This window comes from Tachypleus tridentatus, chromosome 13, assembly GCF_004210375.1.
Source record: "Tachypleus tridentatus isolate NWPU-2018 chromosome 13, ASM421037v1, whole genome shotgun sequence".
Lineage (NCBI taxonomy): Eukaryota > Metazoa > Arthropoda > Merostomata > Xiphosura > Limulidae > Tachypleus > Tachypleus tridentatus.
Window position 1 is genome coordinate 123,395,458 of NC_134837.1, and position 21,664 is coordinate 123,417,121.

Sequence of the window (21,664 nt, forward strand, 5' to 3'; positions counted from 1 at the left end):
ACATTTACTCCTTTCTGTTTTAATATAACGTTGACGGATAATGGTTTTTCCTTTGACGTATTTTCATTTATTACAAGTCGACGCAAATTTGTAACTTCTACTGACGTATCATATATAAACTTTTTTAGAATTTAAAACTGCAGTCTTAAAAGTAATACATTAAAACATCAAACAAAATTTCTAATGAAATGTTACACCCAACAATTTACATTAGAAATGGACCTAATAATCTTCTTGTTAACTGTAGACAGGGAATCCCATGGAGTTTTATGTAAATATATAAACTACGAATCAACCTTTTTATGTGGGTAAAGTTAAATTAAAAAAATAACTCGTTTTAACATTTTGAAATGCATCAGTGGATAGGTTAATCCTTAAGTTAGATTTACTAAGCCAGGGTGATTCTGAGCTGGCACCACAAAGAGGTGATATATACTGGAGGTACTTTTCTTCCAGCCTTAAGAATCGATTAATCCAAAACACAAAGTTTTCCAATGCTTTTGTTAAAACTGTGTTTCTCTTAGAAAGTGTTTTAACATTTAGTCACTTAAGTTTGTAATGTGTTTTTCATCTGCAATGTCAAGAATATTTGACCAAGAAATCCTTTGAATTTTCAGTAGAAAAGGGAAATGTCTTATGTAGCATGCATACATATATATATATTGCATCTATGTATGGAATTTTGTCAGTTTAAAGTATTTATATAGTGACTGGGTGCTTGAACATAGAAATTTTCATAACAAGCTCCATCCACCCAAGTAACACAGTAAAAGTGGTTATCCATATGTAGTGTCTGGGCCAACCCTGGAGTGATAAATATGTCCTCAGTTCGATGGATATAATGTTCTTTTACCCACATAGTCAATCCCAAAGCTATGGTCGGTTAATTTGTGAACACTAAAGCACAAACAAAACTTCTTTTGTTCACTCTATTCAAATACAAGAGATGTTTGAGAACTAATCATAAGACTTAAAAAAAAAAGTGTTCTGATGATAAACAAATAAGATGGGGTGACACATACACTTACAACACTTAGCACAAAATTGCTTTTATTTGTGAAATAACTCGTTATGTACAGAATGAATTAGCTGTTGAAGTAAGTCCACTCTCTCTCTCTCTGTTTGGCTGAGTATTAGATTCTCTTTGCTAAAACAAAGGATTAGGTTGTATGAGGATTTTCTTTGTAGTCAAAAGCTAAAGAGCTTGTAACCCTCTTATGATTTTCTGCAATAGATATAAAACTTCCTTCCACAAGTTGGTACAAACCATACTACTGACTGATGGTATTTTTTCAGATACTTGAGGCACACCCTACCAGTAACTTATATTACACTTCATCACCAACATTCGTTTTTCTTCATTTAACTGCTACATAACAGCTCCTTCAAACTTGTCTTCTTCCTGTTCACCTTCTGAAGACTTTGGACATTTTGGTAGTGGATTTGTGTAATCCCAACCGTGGCCTAGACTGGGGGTGCTGGTGATGTTGTTGGGGCTGGCAGGAATCATGTTTTGGTACCAGTATCTGTTCTCTTCTAAGGTATCCAAAATCTCCTGAGCATCAGGATGGACAAGATCAGCCCAAGTTTTCCACAATGGATGAACAAAATAGTCAATAAATTCAATCTGTAGAGTAAAAAACAAACGTCACTGAAACAGAAAATTAAATAAATGCAATAACTAAATACATTAACAAGACAAATGAATTAGTAATAGTTACTTGATAGTATCAAGATAAATAAACAGGTGAACCAATGTCAGTGGTGGTAGTTTTAACATAATAAAACAATAGAGCCAATAATGGTTGGGTGATAATATTAATATAGCAAAACAAGATACCCAACAAGAGTACATGGATAACAAATTACGAGAGCTAATGAGAATGAGCTGGTAATATTAGAACACTAAAACTCAGCTAGTATAAAAGATTAAGTTAAAGAGTTAGGTTCTGGTGTCATAACATGCAGTGAGAGTTTGTGGTCTAAATCATATTGCTACAAATATCCAGATATACTACATTGACTACTAGTGGGTATTAAACAATAAGAATAACATCTGTTTGATTATGGTAAGAAAAGAGACCTTGACATGGATATACACATTCAGTCAAACCTTGACATGGATATACGCATTCAGTCAAACCTTGACATGGATATACGCATTCAGTCAAACCTTGACATGGATATACTCATTCAGTCAAACCTTGACATGGATATACGCATTCAGTCAAACCTTGACATGGATATACGCATTCAGTCAAACCTTGACATGGATATACACATTTAGTCAAACCTTGACATGGATATACACATTCAGTCAAACCTTGACGTGGATATACACATTCAGTCAAACTTTACCTGGGATTTCTCAACATTGGTGTTGTAGCGGTCACACATGGGGCTAATGTCTAATCCTTGTTTTCGTTCTTTGTCACCTTGCTGGTAAAACTCCTCCATGAGAAGATCTACCCACTTCTTATACAGCTCTAAATGTTTTGTTGGATTACTGAGGTCAGAGCAATGGATCATGTTCTGAAGGACCTGTACAGGTACCATAGAAACCTATAACTTTCAGTCAAACTATTATAGAGAAGTTGATCCAGTTAAGATGTAAATTTCAAAATAGGCTGTTTTTAATTACTATAAAATACAATCCAAGTTTATGATGGTGCATTACATTCTTCAAAAACCAAACAGTTAGTACAAAAAAACCCAACAAAAATCATGTTAAATAGAGATAAAAATAATTATGTTTGTGTGAAATTAACATTATAAATCTATCATTTATTTCCCACAAGTCATTGCCCAAAAGGAACTTCTTTCAATATCAGAACACTTTATTTAAATTGTAACTTTTAAAAGTATTATAGTATATGTATATAAACAGTGTTTCAGGTAATATTTTATCTCTCTTGTTCCCTAGCCCAAGTAACAAGTTCTGGTATTGAACAAAAGGCTCACTGTCAGTGACTCATGAGAGACAATGCATATATCTACAATACCAATTTTACATACCTCTGATTTTGAATAGAAAATGGATAAAGTAACAGGAAGGGGGACACACACCTGCAGTTTATGTGGATTTTATCAAATCCTTTAGGTCCTTTGGTTTCTATTGATCTACCAGCTCTAGTTGTTTAAATATAAACAGTTAGTACAGAATGTGAGCATCCTATAATGTCATCATGAGCAGGAAGAAATTAGATAATTTTTATGTCAAGACTTAGAACTTTACATAAGTGAATTTACATCTTAAAAATTAAACTTATGAAGATGAAACTTGTTAACCTACTAGCAATTCGTAATTCTCAAATTAATGACTTGTCTTGTTTTGTCTTCAAACCAGGACTTAGGACCTAATTACTCTAATCTTTTATATCACTCATTACCAGTGTGGTTTAGATATTAACATCATATTAAGTCATTTTATGTTTTAATTAAGATGATCTATTGTAAAATCTGGACTAAATATGGATAAAACACAAACAAAAAGAATAGTAATAAGTGCAAAGCTAATTGTTTTATGTGTGTGTATGTGTGATACATACATCATTAATAACCAATAAAAACGTGGACCTATAAGTAATTTGGTTCAGAAATATTGAAAGATACTCCTTTACTTATGAAACACTGCAATACAGGTTTTATTTTGTCCTTGTTGTAAAGTGTGTTACAATACTTCAGTTAGAAGTTGAAGAGTAAAGTATTTAACTTACTTGAATCCTTTCTGTATAGTGGTTCAGAGCAACGACACCTGTCCCTGCAACCTTCTTTGTTTCCACCATCATTTTCAAATCAGCAAGAAGACTCGTGTGCTTTGACATGTCAGTGGCCAAAACCTGTGTGGGGTAAAATCAGGGAAACCACAATAAAAATATCTGTTTCTCAAATGTCCCATAAATAAACCAACAAAAATTTTGTTCATCCCAAAGTCTTTCAACCGAACAGGATATTTTACTCTTTCTCAAGAATATGTTCTGCTTAAAGAGAAAAAGAAACGGAATAACATTGTATTCACTAACATCATAAACATATATAAAAACTGCTAAAACTAAGATTATACTGTTTATTTATCTCTCCCCATCCATTCTTTTCCACCCATCTATAATTATTTTTATCTGTCTATCTTATTTCATCCTCTAAAAGTTGTTAAACAACAAGACTATAAAGGTTTCCTAAAAAAAACATATACTGTGCAAGGAAAAACTGCAGTTAACATTTATAAAACTTCTATAATACTTAGACTTATGTACCACCATGAAAACACAGTAACCATACTACATAACCCTTTATTACAACAGCCTCAAACAACAATATGTTGACAAAACTCAAAACTGTTACACTTATTTCACTGTTAATAATGAGAATGATACATTCAGAAATTTCTTACCATGTCTGTTACAATCTTCCTGAATGACTGCTGCTGTTTCCTGTTCAACGTATTTAAAATATTACAGTTTTCATCTTGCAATAGTTTGAAAGTAACTGATAACGAGTGGTTCTCTAGAACAGCCTTATCATTATACATCACTGCTAGTTCAGAAACTGTAAAAGAAAAAATAAACAGTATTTCTATATGTTTGTCCAAACAAAGACAGGTAATAAAAATAGCGAAACCATAAAGTTTATATCACCTTAGTTAAACCAATGTGACTGACCAATGCTTATTATATTTTCATAACCTGTTAATTTAACAAGATTAAACTGTGTGTGTTGAGTTCAAAAGAAGGTAAATCAACATGACTGAGTAATACTGTAACTAGATTCATATATCAATACTGGTAAATAAACATGACTGACTAGTACTGTAACTAGATTCATATGTCAATACTGGTAAATCAACATGACCGACTAGTACTGTAACTAGATTCATATGTCAATACTGGTAAATCAACATGACCGACTAGTGCTGTAACTAGATTCATATATCAATATTGGTAAGTCAACATGACCGACTAGTACTGTAACTAGATTCATATATCAATACTGGTAAATCAACATGACTGACTAGTACTGTAACTAGATTCATATATCAATACTGGTAAATCAACATGACCGACTAGTACTGTAACTAGATTCATATATCAATACTGGTAAATCAACATGACCGACTAGTACTGTAACTAGATTCATATATCAATATTGGTAAATCAACATGACCGACTAGTACTGTATACTCAAAACTGGTAAATCAACATTCATATATCATATATCAATATTGGTAAGTCAACATGACCGACTAGTACTGCAACTATATTCATATATCAAAACTGGTAAATCAACATGACTGACTAGTAACTGATTCATAATCAATAGATTGACCGACTATATGCAACTATATTCAATATTGGTAAATCAACATGACTGACTAGTACTGTAACTAGACTATCAATACTGTAACTACTATTCATATATCAATATTGGTAAGTCAACATGACTGACTAGTACTGCAACTATATTCATATATCAAAACTGGTAAATCAACATGACTGACTAGTACTGTAACTAGATTCATATATCAATACTGGTAAATCAACATGACCGACTAGTACTGTAACTAGATTCATATATCAATACTGGTAAATCAACATGACTGACTAGTACTGTAACTAGATTCATATATCAATACTGGTAAATCAACATGACTGAGTAGTGCTGTAACTAGATTCATATATCAATACTGGTAAATCAACATGACTGAGTAGTGCTGTAACTAGATTCATATATTAATACTGGTAAATCAACATGACTGACTAGTACTGTAACTAGATTCATATATCAATACTGGTAAATCAACATGACTGAGTAGTACTGTAACCAGATTCATATATCAATACTGGTAAATCAACATGACTGACTAGTACTGTAACTAGATTCATATATCAATACTGGTAAATCAACATGACTGACTAGTACTGTAACTAGATTCATATATCAATACTGGTAAATCAACATGACTGAGTAGTGCTGTAACTAGATTCATATATCAATACTGGTAAATCAACATGACTGAGTAGTGCTGTAACTAGATTCATATATCAATACTGGTAAATCAACATGACTGACTAGTACTGTAACTAGATTCATATATCAATACTGGTAAATCAACATGACTGAGTAGTACTGTAACTAGATTCATATATCAATACTGGTAAGTCAACATGACCGACTAGTACTGCAACTATATTCATATATCAAAACTGGTAAATCAACATGACTGACTAGTACTGCAACTAGATTCATATATCAATATTGGTAAGTCAACATGACTGACTAGTACTGCAACTAGATTCATATATCAATATTGGTAAGTCAACATGACTGACTAGTACTGCAACTAGATTCATATATCAATATTGGTAAGTCAACATGACCGACTAGTACTGCAACTAGATTCATATATCAATATTGGTAAGTCAACATGACTGAGTAGTGCTGTAACTAGATTCATATATCAATACTGGTAAATCAACATGACTGAGTAGTGCTGTAACTAGATTCATATATCAATACTGGTAAATCAACATGACTGACTAGTACTGTAACTAGATTCATATATCAATACTGGTAAATCAACATGACTGAGTAGTACTGTAACTAGATTCATATATCAATACTGGTAAATCAACATGACTGACTAGTACTGTAACTAGATTCATATATCAATACTGGTAAATCAACATGACTGACTAGTACTGTAACTAGATTCATATATCAATACTGGTAAATCAACATGACTGAGTAGTGCTGTAACTAGATTCATATATCAATACTGGTAAATCAACATGACTGAGTAGTGCTGTAACTAGATTCATATATCAATACTGGTAAATCAACATGACTGACTAGTACTGTAACTAGATTCATATAAGGAGAAGATCAAGCAACATAAATAAAATTTGTAAATTAACGTATAAGTGTTGACAAGACTGTACTGGTAAAGAAAAAAATCAAGCAAGAAATATGAAACTTCAAAAAACTTACAAGTTTTGACCAGATACTGATTGGTCACTCCTGGATGATGCACATCATGAACAGCTGCTGCAAATAATGCAGCAAAAACTTCTAGGTCTGTAAATACTGACTAGAAAAAACAAAAACAAAAAATAAATACAAGTGCAGTTGGATAAGAAAAATAGTAAGTTGGCACATGCTGACCACGATATTTATATGTAACTAGTTTAAAGTCTGAATACAATTGACTGTCAACAGCTCCTCAGAAAGAAACATTGCTGTTGACCTATAAAATTACGATGTAAAAAAAAAGTTTTTAGGTAAATACACGTATGACAAAAAAAAAAGATTTTGTCTTATCCATTCTATTTTCAAATTTTGTACATGCAGCAGTTATCAACCGTCCCAAAAAAACAAAACTACCCATTACTTAGCATAAGGGTGTATTTGCTACACCCACTATTTCTGTTCATGGTTTTTCTTACTGAATATAATGATATAGTGTTTGTAGGCTTAACTGCAGTAAACTCTATATGAACATAATTGTGCTGTCTGTTACATGTTCACGCAAGTACTTCACAGGGTGTGGAATAGTGGTTCATTATGTACATGTGGGGGTATATGCAATTTTGCATTTTACAGTTTTTATGGGCATTTTTTACAACTACCTTACCTCCTGTTGATGGATCTTTAGTAAATCTCCCATGTAGCTTTGTTGGGTCCATATGAAGAGATTTAAATTTTTAGTTTTGCAATTTGCATTTTGAGGTTTTTATGGTCATTTTTGTAATTTTTACAATTAATATAAAGGAAGCAAGTTTCCATGTTTAAAGGTAACATTTCATTAATAACGAATTAACATAACTTTCATTCGAGGTATAAATACTCCAGGTAACATTTCTAATATTCACTTAAATTTCTAGATTTCCCTCCGTTCTGGGTCCAGAAAGGATTAAGGAACCAAAGTGAGAAACAAAATACAAGTATAGTTGAATTGTTAATATCTTTTAATTTTCTCTTTAAAATCTAATGAAAATCTTTTATTATTTTCTAAGATGATGACTAAGTTTCTTATACATATATATTTATTTATTTCAAAGCTTTAGTAACAATCTTTCAAGAGTATTTTTTCTTTTGGTTGTGAATACTGAATCTGTTCATTTACCTGATTCTTTATGTGTTTATACTTATGTGTCTTTTAGTGTAAATACTTAGAAAATAACTTTTTTTAGTACACAATATCCTTGTGATAAATGTACATTACATTTGATAGATTTTCATTTCAATCTTTTCTAAGACCATTGTTCATTTAAGTAGTTGTTTATTTAACTGGATTTTTGTAGATGATTTAACCACATCTTTCATCAAAGTTTAACAAACAACAACTTGCTACATAATTGACTCTTGAAATTGTTGGTACTTGATGAAACTCTATAATTATAGAATTGAAGAAAAAGAAGAAAATTGTATGTTTCACAAATACGTCATTTATTCACAACCACTGTTTTGCCATTAAAGGCATCATGATGTGAAATGCACAAGTGTTTTATAACATTTCTGATAAACATACTCAGTTCTTACATTTTGATGAAAGAACTTGAAACTCTCTCGCAATTACAAGTGAAAAAAAAGAAAATCAGAAAAAAGTGTTCAGTTTCAAATCTTGACACAAGGACATTTGAATGCCATACAGCTGCCCACAGTCATTTGAAATAGTAACAAATAATACTCAAAATCACATATTTACGTGTCATTAGCTTGTTCAATAAACCTAATTCATAACACACAACTAAGAAAACTGGTTACAACTTATGAGAAATTATTTTTCCAAATGTGACAGAAACAGAAAGGTTACACCAGTACTTACGTGAAATGCAGGAGAGAACAGGAGAACATTGATTGATTGAGTTACATCAGCTGCATGGATCCTGTTATGGTACGGGATTTGGAGATAGTGATCTTCTAGAGTTACCAGAAAGTTAACCAAAGTCTTTTCCGAGATCTTGAAAGCATTCAATAAACCTCTGTCCTTAAGCAATAAAAAACATTAAAACTTTTATGTCTCTTAATAATAAAGATTTTAGATAAAAACATCCAAATCTAATGTTCAGATATGGAGTTGACTTGAAAAAATAACTGCTACATCTTTCCAAGAATACTTAATATATTTCATGAATTAACTTATAATGGTGATAAAATTACAGAATACTTAATACATTTCATGAATTAACTTATAATGGTGATAAAATTACAGAATACTTAATACATTTTATGAGTTAACTTATAATGATGGTAAAAGTTACAGTACACATTATTCATAAAATATAAATTGTATAAAGACAAAAAATGGAATATGTGTTGGAGAAAAAATATAAACCAAATTATTGAATAAAAATCTGGTTACTGAATAGTGGAATGCTGAACTCTAATTCTACCTATTAAAATCAGAAACTGATTTACTGTATATAGTAGTGTTAGTGAGGGAATCTGATGATACAAATACCAATGAACAATTTATAATTAAGTACTCACTTTAAAAATTGCATACATCACTGCTGTAAGTGGCCGGTGAGAAGAATATTCTGCAATCCTAAAAATGTCTACTCCCCACTTGTCTGTACTTTCAAGAAACTGTGAAAACAAATAGCTTGAAGTAATGCACAGATGTTTACAAAAGGCATTTTCGAAAAACTTAAAAAATGTACAATGTGATATCCATGATTATAAACATGGTTAACTGAAACATGGTAAACTTTATGACAATAATAGCTTGCATGGAAATGTCTAGAGACAAATTATATTTAAAAAAAAACACATTATTCTTAACCAGGACAAAACATTTTCAACATGCCCACATTTGTAACCTTCTTAATATATACAGTTTTGTGGATTTACTTAATGTGTTAACTGATATGACTACACATTATTACATTTCTTAATCTATAAGAATTTTTTTGTAACTGTATCTGTATTACCTCTCCCACTTCTTCTTCATGTGGTGTGTTTACTCCATATTTTGGCAGACTTGTAATGCTGCTTGTTTGACACATTGACTCCTTAACTCCAGAGATATGAAATATTGTTTGCTCAATGCCATATTGGGATTTGTGATTTTCCGTTGGCTTTGTTGGAATATCGAGGTCTTGGTTATCTAATTAAAGCCAGAAATCTTTAAGTTTATTATTTATACAACACTTAGCTATCATCTCTCTAGAGAACAAATCAATGTCTGTCAGTAACAGTCAGTTACCATCTCTACAGAAGAGTACAAAGTAATATTTGTCAGTAATACAGACTATAATCATCTCTGTAAAAGAGAACAAAGAAATGTTTGTTGTCAATAATACAGTCTGTTATCATGTCTGTAAAAGAGGACAAAGTAATATTTGCCAGTAATACATTCAGTCACCCCTACAGAGGAGAACAAAGTGACACCTGACAGTAATGCAGTCCCATACATAAAAATATACAAACAGTGCAAGTCAGATGAATCATTGTAATAGACACACATAAGTACTGGTAATTATAATTATTATTTCAATAAAAAACTTTATACTAATTAAAATGTATACTTTTAGGTTTTTTATGCATGTTTTATTCACAAGTACACCTAATGCTATTTTCAAGCTACATCAACTTGTTTTCTTATAAAACAAGTATAAAACGTATAATTTTATATTTCCAGAATTATCCAATAATTAAGTAAGACATTTAAAATAATTTGGTCAGACTACCTTATATATAGTTCCATCCCTGAAATGTTTTTGTAAAGTTATCTCCATAAATAATGTAATTTTGTGATAACAAAACCTTTGTTAACCTTAAGATCACAAAAGAAGATTAAAATGTTGTTCTGTACTTTATTTTAATTAAAGTTTTAATATCCACACCAGCTCTTTTGGGAACACAAAACTTGTGGTTTGATACCTGAAAAATATTTTGCCAGAATAAAGAGTAAGATATTCTGACAGATGTAAAAGATGTGATTCTTCAAGTTAAGACAATTAAAGTACCAATATTCTAAACTAAATAACAACTCTGTACATGCATGATCTGTAAACTTACCCAAAAATGTACTAAAGATATAATCTGAGATCTGACTTCCTGATTTAGATTCTGAGAAATCTCCAAGTTCCTTATTTAACATCCTCTTGAACTAAAAATAAGGTAAACAACTATTTTAAGAAATTATAATCTACAAAACCAAGGTTGAACTACATACAGATAAACTAATTACTACTTTCATTTCATTGTTCATAAATGACATAGTACAATATTGATTATTTAGCTGTTGGTAACTTTTATTACATTGTTACCAAATGACAGTACAATGTTGATTACTTAGCTATTGTTAACATTTATTACATTGTTGCTAAATAACAGTACAATGTTGATCACTTAGCAGTTGATAACTTTTATTACATTGTTATTAAATGACAGTACAATATTGATTACTTAGCTGCTGATAACTTTTATTACATTGTTACTAAATGACAGCACAATATTGATTACTTAGCTGTTGATAACTTTATTACATTGTTACCAAATGACAGCACAATGTTGATTACTTAGCTGTTGTTAACATTTATTACATTGTTGCTAAATAACAGTACAATGTTGATTACTTAGCTGTTGATAACTTTTATTACATTGTTATTAAATGACAGCACAATATTGATTACTTAGCTGTTGGTAACTTTTATTACATTGTTACTAAATGACAGCACAATATTGATTACTTAGCTGTTGATAACTTTTATTACATTGTTACCAAATGACAGCACAATGTTGATTACTTAGCTGTTGTTAACATTTATTACATTGTTGCTAAATAACAGTACAATGTTGATTACTTAGCTGTTGATAACTTTTATTACATTGTTATTAAATGACAGCACAATATTGATTACTTAGCTGTTGGTAACTTTTATTACATTGTTACTAAATGACAGCACAATATTGATTACTTAGCTGTTGATAACTTTTATTACATTGTTACCAAATGACAGTACAATGTTGATTACTTAGCTGTTGTTAACTTTTATTACATTGTTCCTGAATGACATCGTAGAATCACTAATCTTGTGACATACAACAGTTTTATATTATTGTATTCTTCTATTCAAAACTTGCCACTTGATAATGCCACATGAAGCTGGCAAAACACGGCATTTCAAAGAATAATGGTTTTATATATATCCATAAACAGAAATATTGCTGGACTGATAAGTTATTCCTATACTACACAACTGGTAACTGGTCTTCAAGATAAATATGTCACCAACTATTGATCTATTTATAGTTAGTAGTTTAAAGTAAATGTAAAGAATGTGAATACTATTAATAGATAATCAAAGTTTGATAAGGACTTTTGAAGAACTTACTTCATAGAAGTACATAACCCTAAAATATATAATAACACATTTATATGTTAGGATTTAAACATATTCTGATATCTATACATCAGTGTGTTAGCACCACTTGCTGATCTCAACACTTTTATCCTAAACACAATGTACATACCTTACTTGAGGTTGTATCTCCCACAGACCTATGTGCCTGCAGTGTTTTTAGTTGGTCTATACACCAGTCAAATCTTCCTAGAGTGTTTATTATTAACTTGTATACTGATCCTCTGTGTGAACTTTAATCACACTGATTAGTTTTCTTTAATATGATAAGTGTGAAAAATAGACTTTATCACAGTTTAACATAGAGATTAATTGACAAAAGCCAATAATTACATAATCCTTTAACACACTTCCAAATTTTTGTATAATGCAATATAGTGGTGAAGATAAGAAAAAACAACAACTTTTTAACAGTTGTATTCAGAAAGATGTTTAGAATTGGATATTTTCCTTGAATATTACATGTTCATTCTTCACCTGAATGACAGCAAAATTAAATCTCCAGATTACGACCTATTGTCAACCAGTTTCTCTCAAACAGCATTCATGTAACTAAGGTTTAACTTACTCGACCTATTCATTATTTCAGTGTTTCATTTGAACAGATTAAAAACTGTAACATTTAATGAATTATATTCATGAAGCTTTATGTATACAGAATCAGAGGGATACTTAGAAAAATTTCACCAGTACAGCTCAGTATTACCAAGGTTTGAAAACAGTAAAAAAGTAAAACAGAATAAATATCAAGTAAACCATAAACAAGAATAAATGAAGAATATATGTATGGATCAAGTAAACCATAAACAAGGATGAATGAAGAATATATGTATGGATCAAGTAAACCATAAACAAGGATGAATGAAGAATATATGTATGGATCAAGTAAACCATAAACAAGGATGAATGAAGAATATATGTATGGATCAAGTAAACCATAAACAAGGATGAATGAAGAATGTACTATGGATATTAAGTAAAAAATGAAATCTAGAGAAATGACTTTACTATCATGGAGAAGAGACACAAGAATAAGGTTATCCATCTCAGAATTTTGTTTTATTTTGGTTTAGAGCATTGAAGGAGAAAAAGAAAAGGAAAATGAAACATAATCTCTTGAGGTCTTAATTTACCTATAATCTTATTTGACACTGGACATGAATTGTTACTTGGTGAAGAACTCTTGATCTGTGGACATTAAAATATATGATAAAGGTCAACGTTTCTATGACCAAATGAAAATATTTGAACTTCTGTTAATGTTTTTACTAATTTATGCACCTAAATATAAAACTACTTCATCCAATAAGGGTAAAGTGTTGAGTTATAAGTTTTAAAACATGTTTATCTACTGACTATAAGCTTGATTAAGTTACTGACCTGATCAGCAGAACTTGAAGACTGATGTTTAATGATAATTATTTTACAAATATGACTTGAAATTTTATGCTCAGTGATAAAGATCTAACTAAAAGAAAAAAGTATAACACTTGAAAAGAAAGATCTACCCAATAAAAACTGAGGATTATTACTCAGTGATAAAGATCTAACTAAAAGAAAAAAGTATAACACTTGAAAAGAAAGATCTACCCAATAAAAACTGAGGATTATTACTCAGTGATAAAGATCTAACTAAAAGAAAAAAGTATAACACTTGAAAAGAAAGATCTACCCAATAAAAACTGAGGAGTATCACTCAGTGATAAAGATCTAACCAACAAGACTTGAAGAGTAATATCCAAAGATTACAAAACATGAAATTGTTTGACTACCATATGGCAATTGATTAATTATACCAGCAGTGATACATTATCATTATCCTACAAATTAATTACACATCATTGTTATACTACCATTATCCTACAACTTAATTATACCAGCAATGACATATTAACATTACCCTAAAACTTAATTATACCAGCAGTGATATATTACTTTACCCTAGAACTTAATTATACCAACAATGATATGTTAACATTACCCTAAAACGTAATTATACTTGCAGTAATATATTAACATTATTCCAAAACGTAATTATGTCAGCAATAATATATTAACATACCCTAAAACTTAATTATACCAGCAGTGATACATTAACATTACCATAAAACTTAAACATACCAGCAGTGTTATATTGCCATTATCCTATAACTTAATTATACCAGTTCAAAATGAAAGCTATGCATATGAAGGATGACAAATGAAGCAGTGTTACATTATTGCTAGAGAGGGTGAACAAGTATCTGAAATAGTTTCAAAAGTTTCAATCATTACAGTAGATGTTATCACAGAAAACTCACCAGGAGAGAGATCTTTAAAGAATACACAGCCATAAAGTTAAGATAATGAATTAGTTAAGCCTTGCTATTAAACATGGTAATCACATACTGGGAAAACTTTGTAATAACTATTATAATGGTAATTTTTTTGCAGGTTGAGATATCACATCTGGACCACTATACTGCGAAGAGAATATTACACAAGTTACATCACATGAAGATCCTGTTGAATATTCTAAAAATAGAAGCTTGGCATATTTCTCACCAGAAACTGTCAGCACTGTTAATTATAATTAGCTTAGGTTGAAATTTATACAAATAAGGCTTAAACAAGCCACACCCTTAGTCTTTACATAGACTACCAAAACATGTTTTACTGGTTTATATAAACCTCAGAAGACCCATGGGAAAAATTAAAGATATTTCTAAACTAAATAGGATTAATTATGTAAATTATGTCTGATAGTTTAAAATGAAAGATATTACAGTAGGGGAGCATTGACATAATATTTGGAGAGAAGTTTTTGGATATATGTTTGAACAAATGTATCAGTATCTGTCTATTTAATAAGTTTTAATAACTATCCAGTGTGTAAAAGTTTATAATAATATACTGAAATAACTCCAATAACTTAATAATAATGGTGTAAAATATTTTACTGAAAAACATAGTATTATTACTGTCCAAACCAAAGTCGCCCTGACCTATCTAATTCAACCTGTTTTCCAACACATTGTCTCTTAGGTCTGATATATAACAATTATAACTAAATTATTAATTTAGATATTTTTTAGATGTATGAAATGCATCAATGATTCTTTTTAATGAAAACTGAATATCTTCTATCCTTTCATCCAACCCAATCTGGTAACCCATTGCTAAGGTTCAGAGCTTATAACACTAAAATGTAGGATTTGATCCCTGCACTAGGCATAGTAAAGAGTGTCAATTGTGTAGCTATGAGTTATACAAAAACAAGGCTTTTATTCATCATACCATCCACTACTGAAGAAATCTGTGTATCCAGTTGTCTAGTGTTCTAACCATTACAACACACATATTGTTCAGGATTAATAAAACAGATGAAATCTTTAGTTTATTTTCTATGTAAAATACACAAGAGTAATTAACTGAAATACTAACAATATTTTTATTTAAATGTTTTGTGTGACTCGTGTAACAATGAACGCAGGAAACAAAGGATATGGACCCACAAACAATACAGTTTTGTGCATAGTGTTTAACAACCCATGTGGACCACCACAAACAGGCAATTCCAGAATTAAAACACTTGTCCATGTAATCACCATATCTAATAATTAATATATGACTTACGTTTCAGCTTCATTTATTAGATACCTTGAACACTCTATGTCAGTTTTATTTGATACCTTGACTACTACAGAGACTGAAAAACTGCCTTGGTAGCTATGAATGAGATCTCAACATGAAAAGTAATTATTGCTAATGTTATAAGTAGTGCTATGCCAGAGCTTAAAATCTAAAATAGCTTTGTTATTTTTACCATGAGAGTCAGTAGATTTGAATCTAAAGTAGTTCGTGTTATATTACCAGAACCACTAGCTTTTAATATAAAGTAGTTTTGTTATTATCACCAGAACCACTAGCTTTTAATATAAAGTAGTTCTTGTTATTATTACCAGAACCATTAGCTTTTAATATAAAGTAGTTCTTGTTATTATCACCAGAACCATTAGCTTTTAATATAAAGTAGTTCTTGTTATTATTACCAGAACCACTAGCTTTTAATATAAAGTAATTATTATTATTACCAGAACCACTAGCTTTTAATATAAAGTAATTATTATTATTACCAGAACCACTAGCTTTTAATATAAAGTAGTTCTTGTTATTATCACCAGAACCACTAGCTTTTAATATAAAGTAGTTCTTGTTATTATTACCAGAACCACTAGCTTTTAATATGAAGTAGTTCTTGTTATTATTACCAAAACCACTAGCTTTTAATATGAAGTAGTTCTTGTTATTATCACCAGAACCACTAGCTTTTAATATAAAGTAGTTCTTGTTATTATTACCAGAACCATTAGCTTTTAATATAAAGTAGTTCTTGTTATTATTACGAGAACCACTAGCTTTTAATATAAAGTAATTATTATTATTACCAGAACCACTAGCTTTTAATATAAAGTAGTTCTTGTTATTATCACCAGAACCATTAGCTTTTAATATAAAGTAGTTCTTGTTATTATTACCAGAACCATTAGCTTTTAATATAAAGTAGTTCTTGTTATTATTACGAGAACCACTAGCTTTTAATATAAAATAGTTCTTGTTATTATCACCAGAACCACTAGCTTTTAATATGAAGTAGTAGTTATTATTATTACCAGAACCACTAGCTTTTAATATAAAGTAGTTCTTGTTATTATCACCAGAACCACTAGCTTTTAATATAAAGTAGTTCTTGTTATTATCACCAGAACCACTAGCTTTTAATATAAAATAGTTCTTGTTCTTATCACCAGAACCACTAGCTTTTAATATAAAGTAGTTCTTGTTATTATTACCAGAACCACTAGCTTTTAATATAAAGTAGTAGTTATTATTATTACCAGAACCACTAGCTTTTAATATAAAGTAGTTCTTGTTATTATCACCAGAACCACTAGCTTTTAATATAAAGTAGTTCTTGTTATTATCACCAGAACCACTAGCTTTTAATATGAAGTAGTAGTTATTATTATTACCAGAACCACTAGCTTTTAATATAAAGTAGTTCTTGTTATTATCACCAGAACCACTAGCTTTTAATATAAAGTAGTTCTTGTTCTTATCACCAGAACCACTAGCTTTTAATATGAAGTAGTAGTTATTATTATTACCAGAACCACTAGCTTTTAATATAAAGTAGTTCTTGTTATTATCACCAGAACCACTAGCTTTTAATATAAAGTAGTTCTTGTTATTATCACCAGAACCACTAGCTTTTAATATAAAGTAGTTCTTGTTATTACTGTGTTGCTTGCTTAAAACCTGGTTTACAGAAAGCTGAAGAATAAAATATATAATTCAACATTACAAAAAAGTGTTGTTTAACTATCATGTACTTAAGATGCACTAAAACAAATCTGTCACATTCCTATACAAGGGTAATATAATTGTTCTGAACATTTCTCAAACTCTGAAGATTTTGAGCAAATTGTGTAACAACTGTATTTTGGTCTCCATAACTACAGAACAAACAAGTAAAACAATAAAATGTTGAAAATGTAATAATTACTTTGAAAACATAAAACTTTTAAAAGTCTGTTTGTTAAGAACATTTTAATTTAATCATAAATTATCTTATTTATATACTAAATGTTTAAATAAAGCTAAAAAAAATTGTAACTGACATGAGGTAGTGGTAAATAGTATGTTAATTACATAGACAGAGACAGGTGTTAAACTGGTAGTTTACTAATCAAGAACCATTTTTAACTTTTTGTTTTCTATAGTTACAAATATTTAGCTTTTCTTTATTGAAGGAAGAAATTAAGGTAAAACTATATATTTGCATTATAAAATAAAAATGAGATTACAAATAAAAACTTATATTTATATTTAAATATAAAAAAAATAAAACAGTAAATATTTTATCTATGAAGATTAAAACATGAAAAACTTTAATGTGAATGCCAAACAAATAAGAGTAAAAGAAACAACAATATTAAAATTTGAATCTATTAAAGTTAGTCAGTGGAAAGTAGGTAGACTGAGGTTCATAGAGATAACTCCAGTTGACAACAGGTAACTGAATTATTAACTGTTAGTTGGATGATAGTATATAGATTTTGAGTTATTACAGCTGAAAATAGGTAACTAAACTATTAACTATTAGTAGGTAGATTAAGTTTCATGAAAACAGCTCCAGCTGACAACAGGTGACTAAACTAGTAGTTGTTAGTAAGATGATAGTAGGTAGATTACCCCTTAGCTTTGGAACATGCTGAATGGTGCACTTTAATTTCTTTGAGCAACAGACTGTGGAATGCACCCAACTGATTACTAAATTTTGATTGGTTGATAACTTATTTCATAAGACTCCACAGCTGAAAGATTAAGGTTCATGAAGGCAGCTAGAGCTGATAACAATATACTACAATATTAAATGTTGATAGGACACCGAGATTTATAAAAAGTGTCATCTAAACAAAAGAAACAGACTATTTAATAGTAGGATATTTTGCTTCAATTGTGTTAAAATGACTTAACTACAGAATAATATGTGGATTGATCTCAAAATAAACTGCAAGCAAAGTATCACCTGACATGAAAGAATTAGTAACAAATGTTAACTGAAATACTGGACTAAGACTTGAAGTTAACATACCCCACACTGCCAGGCACCTGTAGAAGCTTCTCCCAAAAGGAGCACCAATGTTTGTCCCTAGGAATACCAGTGCTATAGTTATGTGAGAGCTTTCTTTCCTCCTTTGAGTAACAGCCATTTCACACCATCAATAAGTACATAGCCTGTCCCACAAAATCTGTCGTACCAGGAAGTATTCAGGAAATACATCATTCTAACAATCTGAAGAAGTGATTCAATGTTATTTTCTTTGAATTTAAAGTGTTCAAATGAATTTTCCTTCTTAAGCAAAACATCTGTTCTAACTAAGTCTATTTTGGAACTTCTCCAACTAAAAGAAAGAAACAGCACAACACAAAGTACTAAATCTCCTTGTAAACTTCAATCTGTTCAAAGGTTAACGTACCTCCCCCTCATTTGTGAATGTTAAAATGTTTGTGTATATACAAAAAAAAAGCTATAGTAGTTATGTCAAGGCTATTTCTAGACTTATCCTCTCATGTGCTATTTATAAACTTGTTTAAAGAAATGAGGTCCAAAGATTTATTATTGTTTGACTTAAATAATACAAGAGAAATAATAGAATATTGTCATCACTACACTGAAGATGAAACATATTCTCTAGATGCACAGTTCACTGACTCTTCCAGAATAGTCTAAAGTTCAATCTCTACATTTTGAACATATTTGCAAATATCTGGGAAAATGCTCATAGTGCAGTAGTGACCACCAAAGGTCCAGATTATTTTAAAATTTTTCTGATTTCTATTTATGGCTGTAACATACACCACTGACTAATTTTTAAGCATTTTTCACATTACCAAAAAATGAACAAGTAATTGAGTAGTACAAAACCACAAATGCAAGCTTACTAAAATTACCAATTACTTAACTCCTTTTATGTCCCCCATTTCTCAATAAATAAATGGATGATTGTCTGCCTATATTACACCCAATAATCCTCCTCTCTCCAAGAAAAAAATCTCAAAACATTTTCCATAATGCCCTAATTCAGCAATATTTCAGTCTTCTGCCTTTTTATTATTCTGACTCAGGTATTACTTGCACATGATTGATGTCTGTCAGACGTTAAGAAGAGTTTGTTTATATTTGCCACATTTCACCTTTGTTCTTCATGAGATTTAAAGTTTAGTCATTTTTTTCATGTCTGAATTGATAAAAGAAATTAATAACAAATGGAAGAAAATTTTAACATATTTTTAGTTTTTTTTCTACTATATAATTTTTCATTTGTCAAAATAATATACATATATATATATGATTCATATTTATTTTTTTTATTTATAAAAATTTGGAAAATAATAACGTTTCTATGGCTCTCAGAATTTACATTCAACTATTTAGGATTCCCTCTGGGTTAAACTTATTTATCCCCATACCATAATAATAACCTTACTATTGTTGATGGATGTGAACATTGTTAAAATATATATGTAAAAACGGTTCGTTTGGGTTGAGAAAAATATTTTACGTAGAGGTGAGAACAATGTTTCGACCTTCTTCGGTCATCGTCAGGTTCACATTTCTCTTCAAGTGGGTTTTCTCGACATCACTGATTGTTAAAATAATTATTATCCCACCAACAATGCAAACAGAATCTTACTTTAGCTCAAGGATGAAGACAATCGCTTTCTTATTAAAAGGTGTAAACAGTTTCTTTTGGAGGAGGGTGATAAACTATTACATTTCACGGAAGGAGTCTAGGGCCTAACAGTCAGACTTAACTATTGTCGTGATAGAATGAACAACTTTAATTAATCACTTTATAAAATGAACGAGTTGTGTTATGAAAAACTACTTTACGTAAATTCACTTTGACCAAACGAACAATTATAAAATTCAATTGAGAACAAAAACTAATAAAAAGTGACATTAATCGTACATATTTTATACTAATTAATTAATGAGCTTATTTTTGAAACTTTATTATACTGTTCTCATTAAATAACGTTAACAATCACGAAATATATTACATATGAATGTTAGAACCGCGACTCTAATGTTTATAGCCTAGCTGCCCCATCTGTTGAAAATTATTAACAATATATAAAAACATTAATCATACATGTGATTTGCTAGATTTGAAAGTTAAAGTAACAAATAAAACAGTAATTGTTTTCGCGAGCGTATTACCAGTAAATAAGATATGCTGATTTATTGCAACATAGCAACATGCTGACTTGTGTCTTAAGATTTATAACGTAAAAAGTTAATATTTAGAGTTATACACGGACTTTTCTCCATATTAAAATACTTTCATTTGCAAGATTTCAGCCTTCATGGGGCAACAACGTATTCCGCGATAAAAATTCGTTTATCTGCGAAACACTGCTTTAAAATAGCTATATAGGCCTAACTTTTATCCTATATTATTTAATAGTAGTTAAATATATGGTAATATATATGAAATGGATGAATAATCTTAATATGTCAAACAAAAAAGGGATAACATCTTGTTGTGTGATACCTTATTTTTTAAAAAAGGCTTTAACTTAGTACAATGACCTGACTTACAACAAAGCTACAGTTACACTTGAGCCTGCAGACTTCGTAACAGTAACTGACAATACTGTTTATGCTCGTAGTTACACCACTTTTGAGTCTAGTCTTAGTAACAATAGTTACTTCACTTTAAGCGTAGTTTTAACATTTTTTAGTAAGA

At 30.0% G+C, this 21,664-nt stretch overlaps 1 protein-coding gene across 4 annotated transcripts; it reads right to left on the reverse strand.

The window, feature by feature from the left end:
- Window positions 1–1,033: 1,033 nt before the first annotated feature.
- On the reverse strand, window positions 1,034–20,739 carry LOC143240085 (3',5'-cyclic-AMP phosphodiesterase 4B-like). 4 transcript variants are annotated; one of them, XM_076481932.1, is made up of 11 exons: window positions 20,399–20,739; window positions 19,003–19,203; window positions 11,020–11,110; window positions 9,930–10,105; window positions 9,487–9,585; window positions 8,822–8,983; window positions 6,985–7,084; window positions 4,391–4,545; window positions 3,717–3,839; window positions 2,359–2,541; window positions 1,034–1,627 (listed from the first exon to the last, which is right to left on the reverse strand). In XM_076481932.1, the coding sequence occupies exons 3-11, from the start codon at window positions 11,099–11,101 to the stop codon at window positions 1,370–1,372; spliced, it is 1,338 nt and encodes a 445-aa protein (XP_076338047.1). In that variant the 5' UTR covers window positions 11,102–11,110; window positions 19,003–19,203; window positions 20,399–20,739; the 3' UTR covers window positions 1,034–1,369. The 4 variants fall into 4 exon arrangements, with proteins under 4 accessions (XP_076338047.1, XP_076338046.1, XP_076338044.1 ...); XM_076481931.1 differs by having other exon boundaries at window positions 2,359–2,562; XM_076481929.1 differs by lacking the exons at window positions 19,003–19,203; window positions 20,399–20,739 and adding an exon at window positions 14,666–14,794 and having other exon boundaries at window positions 2,359–2,562.
- Window positions 20,740–21,664: the final 925 nt, after the last annotated feature.

What these genes read in the sequence shown, in the direction of transcription:
- LOC143240085 (XM_076481929.1), bottom strand. Translation starts at nt 14,698, where the DNA reads ATGGCTGTGTATTCTTTAAAGATCTCTCTCCTG. An exon ending in TATCTTTAGTACATTTTTGG is followed by an intron (nt 10,106 to 11,019) that starts GTAAGTTTACAG and finishes GGCTTTAATTAG; the next exon opens with ATAACCAAGACCTCGATATT. An exon ending in TCAGTATCTGGTCAAAACTT is followed by an intron (nt 4,546 to 6,984) that starts GTAAGTTTTTTG and finishes TTTCTTTTACAG; the next exon opens with TTTCTGAACTAGCAGTGATG.